The sequence below is a fragment of the Chiloscyllium plagiosum genome, chromosome 2 (genome assembly GCF_004010195.1).
Source record: "Chiloscyllium plagiosum isolate BGI_BamShark_2017 chromosome 2, ASM401019v2, whole genome shotgun sequence".
In the NCBI taxonomy this organism is placed as follows: Eukaryota; Metazoa; Chordata; class Chondrichthyes; order Orectolobiformes; family Hemiscylliidae; genus Chiloscyllium; species Chiloscyllium plagiosum.
In genome coordinates, this window is record NC_057711.1 from 115118300 (window position 1) to 115139721 (window position 21422).

At 41.8% G+C, this 21422-nt stretch overlaps 1 protein-coding gene across 2 annotated transcripts in view; it reads left to right on the forward strand.

The window, feature by feature from the left end:
- Window positions 1–568: 568 nt before the first annotated feature.
- Window positions 569–21422, forward strand: part of trpm3 (transient receptor potential cation channel, subfamily M, member 3) — a 489546-nt gene continuing 468692 nt past the window's right edge. Inside the window, exon 1 of one of the 2 annotated variants that reach the window (XM_043716539.1) lies at window positions 569–878. In XM_043716539.1, coding sequence (XP_043572474.1) covers window positions 696–878 — 183 coding nt within the window. In that variant the 5' untranslated portion in view covers window positions 569–695. The remainder of the gene's footprint in view (window positions 879–21422) is intronic. The other variant, XM_043716548.1, reaches the window with a different exon arrangement.

The following is a 21422-nucleotide window of genomic DNA, read 5'->3' on the forward strand; positions in this document are numbered from 1 at the left end:
GTTTTAGATTTGTAGCAGCTGCAGTATTTTGTGTCCCTCCCCCCCCCCCCCCCCCGAGATTATCTGATGTTGGTCACATTGCAGTTTGTGGGAGCTTGTCTGTAAATCACCTGTTGGGTTTCCTGCATCACAATCCTTCCAAAAGTGCATTGGGAACGTTTTGAGGTTCTAAAAAGGTGATATATAAATGCAACTCTTTTGTTGATTCATGTTCCACGCGACCGAAGACTCTAATACCGTTTGGAGAGTGGATGCGGAAGTCTAAGACAGCATCAAAAAAAGAACAGGACTCCATCTACCTATCCACATGGCTGGTATCTAATACCTTCCTTACTCGCTTCGGTCTGTAACAGTCTAACGTGCAAACCACACCTATATGGTGAGCTCCATCGGTGAGGTTAAGGGATAAAGTGTGCATCAGTGTCCTTTGCCCCCTCTCAGTGGTAAATGTTTCTAATTCTGTTGGACTGCTTCTGAAACAGTGTCAGGACCCCCCCCCCCCCTCCTCTTCTGCATCTGTGTTGTCACATAAGGCGGAGCCCTCCAGCACCCTGTCCTCCCTACCCAATTGGCAGATGAACACAGACAGAGTGGGTGAGGCAGACAGGGTAGAGACTATGCTTGCAGTACAGAGGTGGCTCTCCCATTGCTTCCTAGCCTGATCAGGACCTCTTGCACCAAGAGTGCTGGGAAGTATGCGAGTGAGTAAGAAGAAGTGGCGGAGCCCGGGCGAGACGGAGAAGGGGGGCAGTGTGCGAGAGGAGGTGCCGGAGAGCAGGTCCAGCCGGGGCAAATTCGCCGAGTCCTGGAAGAGGCTGAGTTCAAAGCAAGGTTCGGTGAAACGGTCTGGCCTCCCGTCACAACAGCAGCAGCAGCAGGTGAGCTGGGCGCGCCAGGAAGCAGAGAGAGAGAGAGTGTAAATTTGCAAAAGTCAGCCCGCAGATCTAGTCTTTGTTTAACAAGTCATTGCTTGAAGGGGAAGAGAAACATCAGTGTGACACTGGGATGGATGGAGACAGCTTTGATTTTTGCAGGCACAATGATTCGTGGACATTCCTGTGCAGGTTCAAAACACACACCTTCCGTGGCCAGTGCGGTTTTAACCGCGTCCTTCTACAATGTCTTGCGTTTGCCGTTAGAAGTGCTGCAAAGTGACTAGGAGAGACGGATCTGTACGGTGAAACATCCTGTTGCCTAGGGACAATGAGTCGCCTCAAAATCCTGTTGCATGCTCTTTGGAAAACAGAATTCTAGACTTTTTTCCTTCCGATCTGGAGCCAGCCAAGAATCACAACCACTAACCCTATTTTGTTTTAAATCTGAAAAGTTACGGAAAACTCCAAAAATCGAATAAAGCTGCCGAAAAAGTGCAATTTGTAAACTGACATTCAGTCTTTTCCCTGCGAACTGAGGGGCGTAAGGTCGAGGTTTCTGAAATGTATTTTGTAAAATCGTATATAATTATTTTATTTTTTAAAAAAATGACCTATATTTATTTACGGAGCACGAGTGGAATTCGTGATTGATGGGGTATGCTGTGTAAACTTTCTTTAATGGTCAACCATGTCCTGTATGTGTCTTGATTCATAGCAGAGGCGGGGGTTCCAGGGTTGACCAGTAGGGTTGGAGTAACGGTGTGTTTTTCAGGACTTCAGTCGCAGGACGTGGTGGACAGGGCAGTTCCCGTTCATATTTCCCAGCTCTCTGCTTCAGTTGGACGGCATTTGTCTCCCTGTGACGACGGGAGACTTCTTGAACTCACACGGCTAAGTTCTGGGGGGGGGGGGGGGTCAATCTTTTTTTTTCTTTATTGCCTACGCGTCTCGCTGAAAATCTTATCAAACAAATCTGGCATTACGTTGGTCCCAGGCTGGCTTGGGTTTTTGTCAGGATTCCGGTTTCACATTAAATACAGCTCAGTAGACGATGGCTGGCACTGTGAAGTTGAAGTGGGAGACCACTTGTTGCATTACGGTTTTATCTTGGATCATGGTTGTGATATTTGGGAAAAGAAAGGAGAAATCTAACTAAAGAGAGATTGTGTTGACCCCTCTGTCCTCTCAGGTGGTTGTAAAGGAGGGTCAGGAGACTTCTGTCTGGCCAACTGTTTTCCCTTGAACCAAACCTTTTTGAAAGCAGGTTCATATGTGCTTGGCTGCTCCTTGCCAGAGCTTGCTGTGAGCAACTTTATTATCTCACTCCTTTACAGCTGGGGACTCCAGTTCAAAAGTGATTCACTGCTTGGTAGGAGCCAGGTTGTGATGATGTATCTTTTAATTGCAGTGCTGGAAAATGAGCAAAAATTGATCAGTGAATGGAGAACAAGTTGCGCCGCAGAATTTTTAAAGCATGCAAAGAGGCCTTTTGACCCATCCTGTCCATGCAAGCCATCTCTTCTAATCCCAGTTTCCAGCACTTGGCCCATAGCTATAACATTTCAGGTGTTTCACTAAACACTTTGCAAGTCTCTTGAAGATTCCTGCCTCTGCTACCCTTTTTCAGCCACAGAGTTCCAGGTACCCACAACCTTCTTGATGAAAAAGATCTCCTCCAAACCTCCTGCTCCTTACTTTAAGGTGGTTAAAAACAATGACTGCAGGTGCTGGAAACCAAATTCTCGATTAGTGGTGCTGGAAAAGCACAGCAGTTCTGGCAGCATCCGAGGAGCAGTAAAATCGATGTTTCAGGCAAAAGCCCTTCATCAGGAATTCCTGATGAAGGGCTTTTGCCTGAAACATCGATTTTACTGCTCCTCGGATGCTGCCAGAACTGCTGTGCTTTTGCAGCACCACTAATTCAGATGCTCCTTACTTTAAAACTGCCTTAATAATTCTGTGGCTATTAACCTTTCTACTAAGGGGAAATAATCCACCCTACCTATGCCCCCTCAGAAGTTTGTAACCTCAATCAGCCCCCCCCCCCCCCACCCCCCCATCCCCCCCAATCCTTCTCTGCTCTAAGGAAAATAATCCCAGCCCAAACTTGTCTCGTCATAACTGGATCAGTGCAGCACAGGCAACAACCTGGTGAATCGCATCTGCACCCTCTTTTGTGCAGCATGTCCTTCTTATGATGTGGTGACCAGACTGCACACAGTGCTCCAGTTATGACCTCAATAACAAAGTATACAGCTTCATCATAACCTCCCTGTTTTGAATTTAATGCCTTGACTAATATGGGCAAATATCCCAAATGCCTTCTTTCCACCTTTCTTTCTGCTGGTCCTGACTTCATTGATCCATGGATATCGCACATCAAGGTCCTTCTGATCATGTTTACCTTCTAGAGTCCTATCATTCAATGTATACTCCCTTACCTCGTTAGTCCTCCCAAAATGCATCACCTCACACTTTTCAGAATTAAATTCCATTTGCCCTACCCAACTCATCTGATCAGTCCTTTAATACCATCCTATAGTCTGAGGCTACCTTCCTGACTATTTATCACATCACCAACTTCTGTGACATCTTCTACATTCATAACCAGATCATTAGTGTACGCATGTCATTTGAAAATAAGTACTGTTAAAACCAACCCGTGGGGAATTCCGTGATGTACCTTTCTCAGATAACCATTTGAATTTGGAGTAGCAGTAAGTCATTTGGCTCCATGAGACACAACTCCACAATCCTGTATATGCCTGATGAACTTTGACTTCCTTGTTGGTCAAGGGAGAATCCCAGTCAAATTCATGTTGCTTGTCATCTGCGTGTGTGGCTACTAAGGATAGCTGGTCGTGTCGTTTCGTGGCTAGTTGATGTTCCGTTTGACTGGGACAACACTACTATTATAGGACAAGCCAACCAGAGAACAGCCAGGGAATTCCTAGAGGCATGGCACTCATCCACAGATTCAATCAATAAGCACATCGACCTGGACCCAATATACCGACCACTGCAGCGGACAGCTGGAACTGACAACCGGAAGCGGCAGATTCAAACAACTACAAATTGCGGAGGAAAGATCACAGAAGCGCTTCACAGGAGGCTCCCAAACACTGAGAATGTCACCTAGACAGGGAACGAAACGTCTGCAACACAAATTCCCAGCTCGGCGAACAGAACCACAACAACTTCTTAACAAAGATTTTCAAATAAAAGTAAAGGCAAAATCAAAAAGCACTAGTTAGGTTTGCCTAAGAGCAAATCAATCAGACATGACTTTCCCAAAAGGTTTAGCAACAGCCACAATCTCTATTCCAAACCCTCTGTTTCTCAATTTGCAATGTCACATAGAAACAGGAGGAGGCCATTCAGCCCCTCGAGTCTGTCTTGCTGTTCGATGGAATCTTGTTGGAATTGACATCGAACTCCCAAACCCACCTTTGTTCCAATATCTCTTGACAGTTTTTGGATCACACAATTTCTGTTGCTCTGATTTTCAGTTAGCAAACAACCTAGCCATATTTGCAAGGGAGTTCCAAACCTCTGTCATCCTTTGTGCAGTGTTTCCTAATTTTACTCCTGGAAAGTGTTTCTCTGATTTTTACACTTTTCTCACAGTCCAAGACTTTTCAACCAATGGAAATAGTTTCACAGTATCTACCTATTCTTTTTCCTTTAATATCGTGGAAATGTTCATCAAATCACCCCTTAACCTTCAAAATTTAAGGGGCTGAAGCCGTGATTTATGTAATCTGCTCTCATAATGCCATGTTGGAGTCAATCATCCCAGTAAATTTATGCTGCAGTCTTTCTTATATTTTTTAAGATATGGTGCCAGAACTACTGGGTCCAAAAGTAGCCCAACTGGGTCAAAATGTATAGAGACAAACACACTCTACCCCACCCAAGTACTTCTAATATTCTTTTTCTCCTCTCAGATGCCCCACACTTATTTCAGCCTGGCACTCTTTAATTCCTTCTATTGCAGTCTGTCAAGGTTAAGCTGTGAATCCTCCTCTTCAGTTTCAGATTGCATTCCTCCATTCTTTAATTCATGCTGCTGTCTGCTTCATTTTCAGAGACATCCTTATCCTTATTCAACACCACTTCTGGTTCACTCTCCATAGAGCTTGGTTTGGCTTCATTTCCTTTCCTGCTTTCTCTCTACAAAGTACTGCTCAAGGGGATCTATCATGAAGATTCTGCTCTGGAGGTATCTGCCTCCCTCCTTCACAAAGATAGCTTGGCATTTTCCATTCTTTGCCATTCTGACTTCCATCCTCCGCACAAACCCCTCCCCTCCTCCACCCAGCCCTTCACCAAAACCCCAGTCTCTGCTTCAGTTTAAGCCTCAGAAGTTACTTATGTCAGATTTTATCCTTTTCCCACACAAGTCTCTCAGTCTCTTATCAGCCAGTGTTTAATATGATACTTAAAGGGGGAATGTATATCATGTGCCTGACTTTATTATGGGCTTTGATTTATCTGCACGGCCCTCATACTTTGTGTTGGCTACTAGACTCCATTCTATGCTGCTTCGCTCAGGGAAGACTGAGAAGATTTGATGGGTGAGGATGACAAGGTGAAGGCAGAATGATCGCGAGACTTGCATTTATACCACATCTTCCATGAAATCCCTTTTACACCCATGAACAGCTAGTTGAAGAGTAGTTAAGTTACAATGGAGGAAACACACCAGACAATTTGCACATAGCAGCATTCTGTAAACAGCAAAGTGATGATGACTAGATTATCTTTTTTTTCCAGTTGAGGGATAAATATTGGCCCAGATCACCAGGGAGATCTTTTCTCTGCTTTTCTTCAAAATAGTGCTATTTGAGCTTTCATGTTCATCTGGCAAATAACACCCCTAACAGTGCTGCATTCCTTCCACACAGGTCTCAAGCATTAATGTAGCTTTTGTATTCAAATTTCCAGACTTAAACCCACAGCGAACAATCTTGGAGGCTAGTGGGATACCCATTGAGCTCACTGCTGACATGGGAGGAGTTTCCAACTCTGTTCCTCACATCTGTCGGATGATGCTGTAGACTTTGGCTCAGATGCTACACTTTAATCCATGTCCTGGATCCTACTTTATCTTGTATCCTGGCCTATCAATGTTCACTTTATTTCATATGCCAAACTCTGAGGTATACCTGTCTCTCATGACATACCCACCCTAGCCCCAACCCATGATGTACTCTCTACTCCATGTACTCAAAACCCAACTATGCAGTTGGAAGCACTGCCACACAGCATCACATTTACTGTCACCCACCCCCTCCCCCCCGTATCCCTTCTCAACTCATTGGGTTTGATTGTTCTTTGTCATCCCCGAATACAGTGACTGGTGGAGCAGGTGGTGGTTTGCTGATCTTGGCCAAATGCTTTGATTCTGACAATCAACAGCAATTTGAAAAAAAAACCTCTTTTCTTCCCAACTCTCAATCTTCCTCCTTTCTGTATGATTCAGATGGCACCTGCTGCCTGTCATCAGTGTAATTTTAATTATTATTGAAAAATAAATATGATCCATCAATACACACAAACCAAAAACTGTTGCCCAGGGATGATTCTGTCTGTAAATTATAAACTCATCCTAACCATGATTCTGCTACAAAGAAAAATACAAATTGGAAATCTTTTCTCTGTGCCTTGAACATTAGTGATTACAATAGAACATACAGGAGCAGAAGAAGGAATTTGAGCCCCTTGGGCCTCAATGGTGACTTTGTATCTTACTTGTGTTTATCCGTAGTGGATTTTTATTTATTAACACCCTTGACTAACAAAAATCTATCTGCTTTTGAATTTTTAATTGATCCCCAGCCTCAAAAGCTTTTAGAGGGGTAGAGTGAGTATTCCAGGTTTACACTTCCCCATTGCATGTTGATGTACTTCCTGACATCACCCCTGAATCACCATGCTCTCATTACAAGGTTGCATTTTCCTGAAAAGAGAAATGAAATGCTTATGCTTTTGTCCTGAAACGTGCAAAATGAAAAGCCAGAATGCCAAATTTCAAAAACTCACAACAGGAGAAAAGGGTACTGATATTTTTACAAGTTGGCTGTGATTGATTAACATGTTGTCATGGAGAAAAACAGTGTACACACAGGAAACAACACCCCCCGCCCCCCAGCCCCCAGGTAACTTAAAATAGGTGCAAGACTTGAACATATTCCAAAATCGTTCCAAGTTCTAGGTATTAGCCTCTTGTTCTTGACTCACTCCATCATAGTTTCACTCCATTCACCCGCTCAACTCCATTATTCATCTTCAGCGCTTCAACTAGACCATTCCTTGATCTTCAATACTGTAAGGAAATGCAAGTGTAGTGTATGCAACTTCTCCTTATATTTTAATCCATTTAGCTTTGGTTGTGCTCTGGTGTATTTGTAGTAACCTAATTTTATTCAATTAACAATATACAATTCTTAGCTGAAACTTTATTGCTGGAACAGCACAGCAGGTCAGGCAGCATCCAGGGAACAGGAGATTCGACGTTTCGGGCACAGGCCCTTCTTCAGGCCTGTGCCCGAAACGTCGAATCTCCTGTTCCCTGGATGCTGCCTGACCTGCTGTGCTGTTCCAGCAATAAAGTTTCAACTTTGATCTCCAGCATCTGCAGTCCTCACTTTCTCCTCGAACAATTCTTAGCTGGTCAATCAGTAGCTCGAAGACCAATTATACTTTTCTCCTTAACACTTCTTCAGAGGCAGAAATTGTAACCCAGCTTCCTTTTTAAAATATTGCCTGCTGTGTAATTGATCTGTAGAGGGTGACGATTATAAGGGAGACAGGGCAGAAAACTAGTTAAGAAGTAACAGGTGTGCCACTCACTGCTATGTATTTGGAGAGCATGAAGAGTAAAAAGTAGAGATAAACAACTGAGGCAAGAAAGCAATGCTAACCTTTTATTAACCACAGATTTGGCCTTAGCTGGAGTGTATGTCTAATTTTGACCATCATAGTTTAGGTTTGATGTCAAGGCCTAAAGACAGGATACGGAGGAATTTGATGAATGGTACCAGGGATGAAAGACTTGGAAATACTGGAGAAACTGATATTGTTCTCCTTGGAAAGAGATTAATGAGTACATTCAAAATCATGATTGATCTTCGTCATATAGTTGAGGAGAAACTGTTTCCAATGGCAAGAGGTTTGGGAACAACCTTAAGTAAAATGGCGATGGAGTAGGGCTACTGAGCCCAGGACGCTTCCACTCCTTCTGCTTTTCTTTTTGTTTCTTTTCTCTTGTTTTTTTTCCTCTCTCTTGTTTTTTTGTCCCTTTTTGTTTTATTTACCTCTTGTTGAAGAGCTAGGTCACAATGATGGCATTGGCAGCGAATGGGCCCAGCACAGACTCGTGGTGACAGAGTTGGAGAGAATTTCGGTTCCTGATGGCTTCTGCAAAAATTAGAAGATCCTATCGCTGGCTCACGGCTGCTGCGGTGGAGGTGGGTTTGTGTTCCTGGCAGTGTCTTTGACCAGCGCAGATTCATGTGCCCAGTATGAGACTTGGTGGCATGGGCCAGCTGCAGCATTGGTGAGGTGGGCACGAAGCAGGCTCGCGACGGCAGCGGAGTCGAGTTTGGGCCAGGGCAGTACCTGGTGGGATTGATGGCTTCGGTGGAGGCAAGATGGCGCCAAAGAGTGGCGACTTTAAATCCAGCGACTCATGCCTGGTCAATAGGCCCATGTCCCAAAACGGAGCATTTAACAAGAAGGGCTGTAAAGTTGAACACTTTTTAATTTACTTATTTAATTTGATACCTTTTATATTCTATGTTTTGGTTTTATTTTTCTACATTTTAAGATAGTGCAGGTGAATGGCAATACTGTACAATAGTTTTCACTGTATTTTGTAACAACATACACCTGAAAATAAATAAATAAAATCAAATCAGAATACTCTGATCTGTGATTATTCGCAAAAGAGCCAAAGGGGAAATGAGGAGAATGTTTGTTTTACACAGGGTCAACCTGCTCTGTAATGTGCTGGCTCAATAGGCGATAGAAGCAGATCCAATAGTAATTGTCAAAAAGGAATTGAATAAATATTAAAAGATGGCAAAAAAGATATGCAGGGCTATGCGGAAACAGAAGGAGAATAGAGGGATGGTACTCGTGATGGGTTTGGGGTGATTAATTGGACTAACTAAACAAAATGAACTCCTGTTTACGGTGATTCTAATCAAATATAATCACTGGTGCTGTCACATTCAGCAAACATCGAGCTTCACTGTTATTCAATAGGATATTTAGCATCATGTTAGCAGAAACCTGTTCAGAAGTCTGTTTGAAATTCCTTGCCCCACTTTGTGCACCCTCATCATGGCTGTTCAAATTTCTAAATAATACTGAGTCTAAAGAGCAATAGCTAGATTGGTATCCTCCTACTCTATTCCTGAACTTACTGCCTCCTCAGTGGTATAGCTGAGAATTCATCAACAGTCTGCCTGCACCATAACTGATAACTGAAGAGCTAAAATGGTCAGTATGACCAGGCTGGTTCTCTTTTCTCTCTTTTGGTTACATCGCAGCTGAGGCCTCTTCTGCCCTCATTCAACAGCCACATGTAATGTGCACAGACTTAAAATAGAATGAACAGCACTGAAATAGGCCGTTTGGCACAACTGGCTTTTGCCAGTCTTTATCTTCCACATAAGCCTCCACCATTCTTCACCTCAACCAATCAACATATTCTTGTATTTCTTTCTCCCTCATATATCCATGTAACCTTTTCTATAATTCATCTATCCCATTAACTTTGACATTAGCCTTAGGTGGCTGGTTCCAGATTGTCTTCACTCTCTGGGTAAGACAAAGTTTCTCTTGAAGTTCTCCTTGGATGTATTTAGGGACTCTCTTATAATTATGGCCCTGGGTTTTGGTTCCCTCCACCAAGTCGGAATGTCTTCTATGTGTCTTCCTTCGTGAAACCCTTCATAAATCTAAAGATCTCTATCAGGCCTCTGCATTCTCTTCATCTACAGAAAATCACCCCTGTTGAACCTTGGCTCTGGTATTGTCAAGGATTGTAAAACCTTTATATTGGATCTTCAGTTAGTACCTCTATATCCTCTCTATAACATGGAGACAAGAACAATGCAATGTAGTTCAGATATGGTCTTAACTGAATAATAGTCAATAGCATACCCTAATTGATTATTTACTCTATCTAGGCCAAAGTACCTCGTTCTTGATTTTCCCCTACCCCTGATCCCAGTTAGCTTGACAGAACAACAGAAATTATGAATTGAACCTGGAAATTGCTACTGGAGATGGCTGAGTACCTGTTTGTAGCTGCAGTTAAACCATTTGCAATTAAACCATTGACTATCTACACTCTGTTTATTCTCATTAGTTGGATATATTTCACTGTGGGCTGGTTGCAAGATTCACAGTTCACATAACAGGAATTGCATTGTGCTGTCATCAAATGACAGCCTGTGCCACTTTCTACGGTGTTTTGCCTTGCTACAAGGTTATTAGTGCATCTCCCACTCCAAGACTTGAGAACAAAATTGAAAGCAAGTACTCCAGGGCAGAACGGAGGAAATCTGCACTTTCGGGTCTTTTGGAAGGCCCTAAACGGAGCTGCTTTTTGCCACTGTGTGAATGCAAAAGCTCCCATGCCATTGTTTGGAAGAGAAGAGGTTTCTTCTTGTATCAAGATAGACATAGAGAAGATACTTCTACCTGTGGAGGAGACCAAAATCAGAGCCAGTGTTTTGTCCCTCAAACAGCATGTCAATAGTAGATTATCTGCTTGTTAACACATTACTCTTTTTTTGACATATTGTGAGCAAATTGCCTGCTGCGTGTCTGACATTACAACAGTACTTCACTTCTAAAGTGTTTCATTGGCTTCAAAATGCTTTGGAGCATCCTGTGGGTGTGTGCAAGGTGCTATATAAAGGCAAGTCTTTTACTCTAACATGAGAACATCATTGAGTTCATGCAGTCATTTCCTTTGTTTTGTTTTATAGTAACTGTGCATGAAGCTACATTCTAAAACAGATGTTCAATTACAATTGCAATTACATGATCATAATAAGGACATAGGGATAGGAAAAAAGGCACAGAAAGAGATTTGCAAGGATAATGCTAGAATTGACTGATATATTTATTAGTAAATGTTGAACAAGCTATGAATCATTTCTCTTGCTAGGGTGAAAATGCAGAGGACATGGAGGCAGTCTGACAACATGGACCTGTTAGGCCAAGTAGCCTGTTTCTGTGCTGTATATTTAATGCTCATCTAAAATAGAAATTTAATATGAGCATTTCATTGAAGTCTTGTGATTTGATTTAAATGTTATGATTGCATAGCCCAGATTTCCTTTTGATGTTGCCAGTCCATGTAGGTATCATTCGTGACATCATTACCTTAACCCATGGAGGGAATCTATTTAGATGTCACTGAACAATATTGAGATAGATTCCTGAGAGATGATCCTGCTTAGAAAGGATTCCTGAGGCAGACAGAGCTACTAATACTTTCCTCTTGAAGATAACAGTTGTTTTTAAGAATCAGTTAGGGAGTTATTCAATTAATCCCACTTGCCCTACTCTTGACCTATAGCCATGCAGCTTTCCCATTGCAGTATTTACCTAATTCCTTTTTGAAAATTCCTATTGAGCCTGCTTCCATCATCCTTTTGGGCAAAGTGTTCCAAATCATCATAACTCCTTGTGAGGAAAAAAAGAACACCTGTGTTACTTTTATATTGCATCTGTGTCTATTGGTTATGGGCCGTCCTGCTGGTGGAAGTAATTTCTTCTTTAATTTACTCCATCAAAACTGTTCACACATTTGAACATTTGTTAAATTTTCCCTTAACATTCTCTGCTCAAAGGAAACCATTGGACTACCAACGATTTCTATCCATGTGCAAAGACTAAGTGAATTTCACTGCATTTGGCATCATGCATGCAAACAGTTAACCCTCATGAAGAAAGCAACCCCTTATTAATGAATAAATCAAAAGCAATACAGGCTGCTCCATATGTCTCTATGGGGAGTCTTCACAGCACAGTTACCACAACCGGTATACCTTAGTGTGCAGAAGGAGAGTGCTTTATTTAACTCAGAATCCTAGTTGAAGGGACAAGAAACAGGTGCTACACAAGAACAACTTGCTTTTATATAACACCATTAATGTAATAGAAATCTCCAAGTGGCTTTTCAGTAAAACCTGACCTGGACCAATTTGGAAGATATTAGGACAGTTGGACAAAATCTTAGTCAGAGAGCTAGGTTTCAAGGAGTGTCTCAAATGCAAATACTTTCAAGGACAGAATTCCAGAATTGACAATTCAGATAGGTGAATACATGGTTATCAATGGTGGTGTAAATAAATTGGTGGGGGGGGTGGTACGTGTATGGAATGAGCTGCCAGAGGAACGGATTCATAAGTGACCAAACCTGGAGGACAGGAGAGATTTGAAGAGTTGTAGGGCTGATTAGAGTTAGAACACTGAGGAGGGACAATGCCAGGAATAAGAACTTTAGAGTTAACTTTTACCTGACTTGAAGTAAGTAGCGAACAGAAGGTTGTCCACATATCTGATTGATGAGCACTCAGCAAGGTTCCATGTATGGACCCCAACCATGAAGATACTTTCATCCTCTCGCCAGATTCATTGGGTGGGAGACGTTGGAGTGATGATGATGATTCTGTCCATGGCTTGTCCAATGTGTGCTTTAATTATCAGTCAGGGCCTGTGTCTCAATCAGCCTCCACTTTTTCAGCAACAAAGTGACTGAACTGGACGTATCACGTTCGATATTAGAAATTACCAAATACTATAACCTCCTTTTAATTAGTGGTAGTACTCTTTTCTCTGAATCAGATGGTTGACAGTTCAGGCCCCAAATGAGAGTTGTATGCATACTATTTGGCATCACACTCCTTTACTTATTCCATCAAGAACCTTTATGATTTTGACACCCCTATTATGCTTCCCATTGATCTTCTTCACTACACAGACATGTATTGCTCTACATTGTACTGAGGGAATCCTGATGTCCTGCCAATATTTATCCCACAGGTAGCACATGTGAAACAGTTGATCTGGTCCTAATTCATTCCTCTTTGTGAGAGCTTGCTGTGCACAAATTGGCTACTGCATATCCTGCACGACAAAACTTCAGAAGTACCTCATTGGCTGAAAATATGACCCAAGCATCCTGGATCTAGAAAGCTGCTTGGTCGATAAATTCACAGATGAACGGATACCCCTAATAGGGGTCTTTAACATTCTGAAAGGTTTTGAGAGTGTGGGTACAAAGAGAGTCTCTTTTTTTTCTTGCATTCAAAAGCAGGATCAAAGGTTTCCATCGGCTGCATGGACCTCCGAAGGCAGTGGAAGCCAGTGTGTTGGCACATGATTGGCATGCAAGGAACCTCCTGGCCACACAACCTAGAGGGAGTGTTGGTAGTACCCAAGAAATTCAAAACGAAATTCACAAGAAACTTCTTTACTCAGAGTGGTATGAATCTAAGGTGAATGATTTGAAAGAGAGGGAATAGATAGGTACAGTGATAAGAAAAGATGGGAATGGCTTAAATGCAGCATAAACTGCAGCATGGTTTATTTGTTTATTTAACCATGTAACTCACAGCCCTGTAAAGTACTTTCACACTAACAGCCAGTACTCCATGTAGCAGTGAAATGCCTGAAAACACATCAAATCATGGCTGAGATGGGTGGCAGTAGGTGTGCTGTGGGTTGCTGATACATTGACAGAATGATTAACTTTTTTTGTGCTTATTGTTTTAAATTTAATTAAACAATACAAGTCTCCATTCATGAACATGTGTCTGATATCATAGATTTATAAAGCAAGAATAATACAGCAAAGGAGGAGGTCCTTCAGCCCATTGCTCAATGAAATAACTCTCCACTTAGACCCATGACCTGTCTTCCAACAATCTTATGATTTCCTTCATTTCTAAGTAATCCCCTTTCAATTCCCTTTTGAATGTTTCATCTGTTTCATCAACAGTTGATTAACATCTATTCAGAATTGAATGGATGACTGCCAGATCTGATAAGTTGTCTCTGTTTCTTTATCCACGGTGTTGAGTATTTATAGCATTTTGTGCCATCATTAATTTGCTCTGATAAAATGTAGTGTGTTTATTCAAGGAACCCAATACTAAATGAGCTGACATGGCAGTAATGAACAGTGAAGTATGCCGATACTGGTATGGTACTTACCTCAGTTACCCCAATAATAGTTACCTCAGCTTGCAATCATATGGAATCCTGTTCTATAAAGAGGGCCATCAAATGCATTACAGAGGAACCACAATTATCCAAACGAGATGGGCGGGCAATATTTCATTTGGATAATTATTCGATTATTTGATTCAATGGCTTTCCTCTGGGGCTCGGAATTTTCTGTTAAGTCAGCTCCCCATTCAGGAGATTAGATAGCAGCACACCACGCGTGAGCCCCTGCCCGCCACCCCACCTGCTCCACATGCACTCCCTCCCCCACCCCAGTCTTCCCCCACCCCCTCTCTGGGGCAGCTGGACTAGACACCAACAACAAGACTGCTGCTGCCTTTAGGGGGGGTAAGTCTTCAAATAGTGGTACACACACACACACACCTATGCAACGTTTTGACAGGTTCCACCTTTGCCTCGTACAGGACAATGTTGGAGAGATTATCTGGGGATGTGGGCTTTAGGATACATCCCTGTGTAGAACTCCAGGGAAAGTGTGGGGGGAGAGAGAGAGGGCGGGAGGTCAGTCATTTGGAGATAGTGCCTGGGCTCCCCTCGATGTCCAGGACTGTTCTCGGTAGCATTTCAGTAAGCAGAGTTCATCTTTAATCACTATAAACAAAGGCGCGATCAGTGTTCGAAACACCTCTTTGATGTAATGTTTCTATCGGGACCTCAAGATCTCCTTCGGATAATCCAATATTCAGATAATTGATATTCGGATAATTGAGGTTCCCTTGTATATGCATTGAATGAAGATTGCCATCTGTTTCCATTATCCTTTGGCAGTGCATTCCAGAGCCTAACAGCACACTGTGTAAAATCAAAAGTTGCCTCACCTTCTGGTAATTTACTGAAGTAGCTTCAATCTGCGTCCTTACTTTGCACTTCAAAGTTAGTGTGAGATCATACATTTTGGCAGGAAGTACAAGGAGCAGCAGCATAAAATAAAGGGTACAATTTCTCAGAGGTCCAGGAGCAGAGGAACTTACAGATTAGTGTGCACAAATCATTAAAAATGGCACAAAACTAGTTGAAAAAATATTTAATAAGGCTTACCGGATCCTGAGCTTTAGAGATAGAAGATTTGCGTACCAAAGCAAGGAAGTGATGAAGAATCAAAGCAAAATGCCATGGATGCTGGAGAGCTGACATTAAAGCAGAGTGCTGAAGAAATTCAGCAGATCTAGGCACACTTGTGAAGAGAGAAACAGAGTTAAAATTTTGAGTCTGGTATGACTTCTTCAGAACTCCAGTAAAACACTTGTTCCACCTCAGGAGATAATCTGGGCATGAAGGTTTACAAGGAACTAGAGAGGATGGAGAAAAATTCATGAAGATTGTACCTGGAATGGGGAACATCAGCCATGTTGGATAGATTTGAGAAGCTGGGGCTGTCCTCCTTGGAGAAGAGGATTGAGTGGAAATTTGGTAGAGATTACTAAAAGCACAAGGGCTATTGACAGAGTAGATGAAGATAAACTGTTCCTGTTAGCAGAAGGATTGAGAGGAAACTTGGTAGAGATTACCAAAAGCACAAGGGCTATTGACGAGTGGATGAGGATAAACTGTTCCTGTTAGCTGAAGGGTGGAGAACTAAAGATTCCAATTAAGGTGATCAGCAAAACATCACGTGAGGAAAATCTTCCTTTTTTTTTACACAGCACGTGTTTAGGATCTGGAATGGGCTGCCTCAGTGTATGGCTGGAGGCAGATTGAGACATGACTTTTGAAAAAAAGAAATGGTTCATTATTTAAAAATAATTGAAAGGCTATGGTGAAAGAGTAGGAGTGTGTGCTTACAGAGGACCAACACAAGCAGTGCTGTAACCATTCTATGATTGTTAACGAGCCTCCTGTCACTAGAAACATTTTCTCCTTGTAAACCATTTGAAAACTCTTTCTAATTTTGACTACTCAGTATTGTCCCTTAACCTTCTCTGTGCTAGGAGAACAATTCCAGCTTCCCTAGTCAAACTGCATTCTCTGATCTGATATTAATGAAATACAATATCCTGGCTAACTAGTCTGTACACATTTCAAAATAACCTCTTCCATTTGCATTCAGTAGCTTGCTTTAGAGAATATGATTTCATATTCCATATGATTTCAGTATGATTATATATTCAACTATTATTTTACTATACTGGTAATGCACACTTTGTTATTCATTACTGCCATATCAGCATTAGGTTCCTTGGGTAAATGCACTACACGTGCAAAATATTCTAGATCACAGAGGACTGAAATAAAGAGAGAAAATGTTGGAAATTCTCAACAGGTCTGGCTGCATCTGTGGATAGAGAAACAGAACTCACAGATCAGTGACCTTTCAGAATTGGCTCTCATCCATTCAGTTCCCAATTGACTTAAGTTGCTGTTGTAGCTCATATGAAGTGATTGACTTTGAATTAGTGAAGCACTGTTAAAGCCTGTAATTAATTGTCATCTTTTTCCCCCTACCACTGCCAGTATGGTCCATTGAAAAAGATACATAAGAAGGGGATAAGATTAAACTGGATCCAACTGCTGGCTTGGACACACCCGAATTTAACCATTCCTACTGACACCACTGCCCTCAGTTATTCAGACACTGCGCAAACTCTGCTTATCTCTTTCCCTCTTTGATACTTTCCTTAAATCAACTCTGTAACTAATAGTCCACTTGTCCTAATGCGTTCTTTTGTGGTTTTGTATCAAATTGTGTTTGCGATGATCCTGTGAAGAATCTTATTAATATTTTGCTAAGTTAAATATTAGTACCTTTAAATATAGGTTGGCGTTTACTACATGCTGATAAAAGTCATATTTGTTTAAAATATGGATATAACCTGATTATGCATATGGCTGTAAGTCTTGACCTTGTGCAGCAACCACCAAAGGAAATGCCTGATGTTAGCTTTGAACAGCAGTCACAGAAGTTGTCCACTCGCTGTGTTGTGAGAATATAATAAAGGAGACTATTTCTAAGTCTCCAGAAAGTAGAATTACCAGGGGACATGCTTCATAAACAGGACAAAATATCATTCACTATGTGACTCACCTCCTGACTCCTCAAAGCTTGTCCACCACTTATAAGGTACAAGCCAGGAGTTTGATGGAGTACTATCCACTTGTTTCGATGAGTGCAGCTCCAACAACACTCAAGCTTGACACCATCCAGGACAAAGCAGCCTGTTTAATTCACACCCTATTCACTTACTTCAGCACTCAGTTCCTTCATCACTGATGCACAGTGACAGCACTGTGCACTGTTTACAAGGGGCACTGCAGAAAATCGGCAAGGTGCCTTGGACAGTACCTTCCAAACTTGCAATCTTTTACATCGTCAAGAACAAATACCGAAGATTGCACTCCAAGCGGCAAGTCTTCTTTACTTAGAATTATACTGCTGTCACAATCCTGGGATTCCCGTTCTCTAAAGCATTGTGGGTTACTATATCATATGGACTGCCACAGTTCAAGAAGCTAGCTCACCACTACCTCATCAAAGGTAGAGTAATGGCATTGGCAACAATGACCACATCCCAACAATGGATTCAGTAACCTGATCTTGATACTAAAAATTGCCTCGCCATTCTTTCTCATCTCCCATGCTCTAGTTTCCTCCCACAGTCCAAAGATGTGCTTAATGTTCAGGGGTGTGTAGGTTAGGTGTGTTAGTCAGGGAAATGTAGAGTAATAGGGTAGGGGAATGGGTCTGGGTGAGATACTCTTCGGAAGGTCGATGCGGACTTTGTTGGGCCAAATAGAGTCATAGAGATGTACAGCACGGAAACAGACCCTTTGGTCCAACCTATCCATGCTGATCAGCTGTCCCAACCCAATCTAGTCCCATCTGCCAGCAACTGGCCCATATCCCTCCAAACCCTTCCTATTCATATACCCATCTACATGCCTTTTAAATGTTGCAATTGTACCAGCCTCCATCACTTCCTCTAGCAGCTCATTCCATATATGTACCACCCTCTGCATGAAAAAGTTGCCCCTTAGGTCTCTTTTATATCTTTCCCCTCTCACCCTAAACCTATGCCCTCTAGTTCTGGACTCCCCCACCCCCGGGAAAAGACTTTGTCTATTTATCCTATCCATGCCCCTCATAATTTTGTAAACCTCTATAAGGTCACCCTGCAGCCTCCGATACTCCAGGGAAAAAAGCCCCAGCCTGTTCAGCCTCTCCTTATAACACAAATTCTCCAACCCTGGCAACATCCTTGTAAATCTTTTCTGAACCCTTTCAAGTTTCATAACATCTTTCCGATAGGAAGGAGACCAGAATTGCACGCAATATTCCAACAGCGGTCGAACCAATGTCTCGTACAGCCACGACATGACCTCCCAACCCCTGTACTCAATACTCTGACCGATAAAGGAAAGCATACCAAATGACTCCTTCATTATCCTATCTACCTGCGACTCCACTTTCAAGGAGCTATGAACCTGCACTCCAAGGTCTCTTTGTTCAGCAACACACCCTAGGACCTTTATCATTAAGTGTATAAGTCCCGCTAAGATTAAATTGCCTGTTTTCACACTGTAGGGATCCTATGATTCTATGATGGACCCTCTTTCACAACCTCTCTCCTTACCTGAGGTGTGGTGACCCTCAGGCTGAACCACTACAAGTCATTTCTCTCTAATGAGAGAGCAGGGCTATCGTCTGGTAGGATTATAGTGACTTTATGTTTTACCTATGATGTGAATTGCAGTATCTTGACTAGGAGTTTATCTGAATACATCTTTTGGGCCCTCCCACTGAATGTAGGCATGTACTTTAGATACTGCTGAGATTTTGTTTTAGAAGTCAGGATATATCTGTCTCATTCATGTAACAAGTTTTCAGATTGTAAGTACACAAAATATAGAGGATGATTTTATGGTTTCTTTTGTTGAAGCTCCTTTTGTTCATCTGAACACCAAAGAAAATTACTGTGGATGCTGGAAATTTAAGATTAAAAATGTTATGTTGGAAATGTTCAGTAAGCTGGGCAGCATCTGTGGAGAGCAATATTTCGAGCCAAGATAACTTCCATCATCTTATTTGTTAAAATTAAGTATATTTATTAATAGATTGTTAACCTGCAGGGTTCAACAGTGTTTTTTTTTAAAAGCTTGGAATATCAGTGCTGATTCATGGCACTGCAGGAGAGAATGTGGTGATGCTGATTTAAGATACTTCAGCATTGTACATGTGTTGAGATTAATGACATTTGTTATTGTTAATAAATCTCATCTGACAAGCTGTATGAAACAGATCAAGGTCAATTGTGGATTGATGGGTGGTACTAATTTGCAGGGCAGATTTCGACAGGATGTCTCTTTAACTGACATACTTAAATCCATCCGGATATATTTGCATAATCCTGGTATTGAAAGGGAAATCAATCTTGCCCATTGTACCATGTTTACTATGGGAATGTATGGTTGTAAAGAATTTTAATCTGACTTTAAGAATAGTTTGCCTTCAGTGGAATAGTCAACAGAAAATTATTTTGCTGGGTACTAGTTTCAACATTCAAAACATATCTATGCCCTCCTGTTCTCTAAATGCCATTTTGAGAACCACGTTACTACTTAAGTGCATAAAATATGCAGCAAGCAATGACCATTTGCCCCATCAAGCTTTTCCCTTCCACAACCACATGCAGTTTTTCCAATTATAAATTCTGCTCAACTGTTTAACATCACAGCTTTTTGTTTCAAATGCAATCAGTGAGAATGGCACAATGCAGGTGTTGTGATGGCAGACTTTTCAAGGATAGACCCAGAGAAGATATTTCCACATTTTGGGGAGACCACAGCTCGAGGTCATCAATGTCAAGCAGTCACCGATAAATCCAATAAGGAATTCAGGAGAAACATTTCTTAAGACGTCGTTATCCAGAAGGTTGTGTGAATGTGGAGCTTGAAATGAATAGGATGGATAATATAAAAGATAGCTCAATAAATGACACAAATGGGACTTGGTACAAGTTAGGATACAGGCAGCACAGTTCATGGAGTTCAGTTATCTGTGAGTTCAGTTATTTCCTTAGGGAATTTTAAAGGTTATTGAAGAGTGATTAAATTGACTGAATTTCTTAAAGAAAGTAAGTGAACCAAGCGAAAAAGATGATCCATGATATTTATGTGCCTTCAAATCTCAGCATATTGCTCCTTCTTCATTGTAATGCTCTTTAATAGCGTTGTGTAGAGCAGCAAAGTATTTCCAGAGATGTTTTACAAACTGCTGTCATTTATTTGGTTTGTATTGCATTATCTTTCTCAATACCAAGGCAATATCTATCAGAGAAGTTAAACATGGCAGTGGATTGAAGGACAAGGCTTATAGTGCTGTTAAAACAAACAGTAAGATAGAGGATTAGTCTTACCAGACCATAGGGCTATTCACTCACCAGTGAGAGATAACTGGTGGTAGTTTAATGCGCGGATTATCACACCTCAAGTGATTGGACAGTTTGGGAGGGAGGTAAAAACAATGACTGCAGTTGCTGGAAACCAGAGTCTAGTTTAGAGTGGTGCTGGAAAAGCACAGCAGTTCAGGCAGCATCCGAGGAACAGTAAAATCGACTTTTCGGGCAAAAGCCCTTCATCAGGAATACAGGCAGAGAGCCTGAAGGGTGGAGATAGGTGAGAGGAGGGAGAGTCATAGCGTCATAGAGATGTACAGCACGAAAACAGACCTTTCGGTCCAACTCATCCATGCCAATCTAGTCCCACCTGCCAGCACCCGGTCCATATCCCTCCAAACCCTTTGTATTCATATACCCATCCAGATGTCTTTCAAATGTTGCAATTGTACCAGCCTCCACCACTTCCTTCATGATAACCTCAGCATGGGCAGGAATCGAACTCTTGCTGTTGGCATCACTTATCATCAGCTATCTAGCCAAATGGCAACAGTATTGATGTGGTATATGTAGATTTCTAGAAGGCATTTTGATACAGTACGATACAACATTCATGTACTTATCTAAATATATTTTGAATGTTGTAACTATACCCACATCCACCCATTCCTTTGGAAGTTCATTCTACACATGAATCACTCTGTGTTAAATAAAAAAGTTACCCCTCGTGTCTTTTTTAAACCTTTGTCCTTAAAAATATGCTCCCTAGTCTTGATATCCCCCACCCTAGGAAACAGACACCTGGTATTCACCTTACCTGTACCCTTCATGATTTTATAAGGTCACCCCTCAACTTCCTACGCTCCAGTTAAAAAAAAGTTCCAGCCTTTCCAGCCTTACTTTATAACTCAAAGCCTCCATACCAGGCAACATCCTGGTA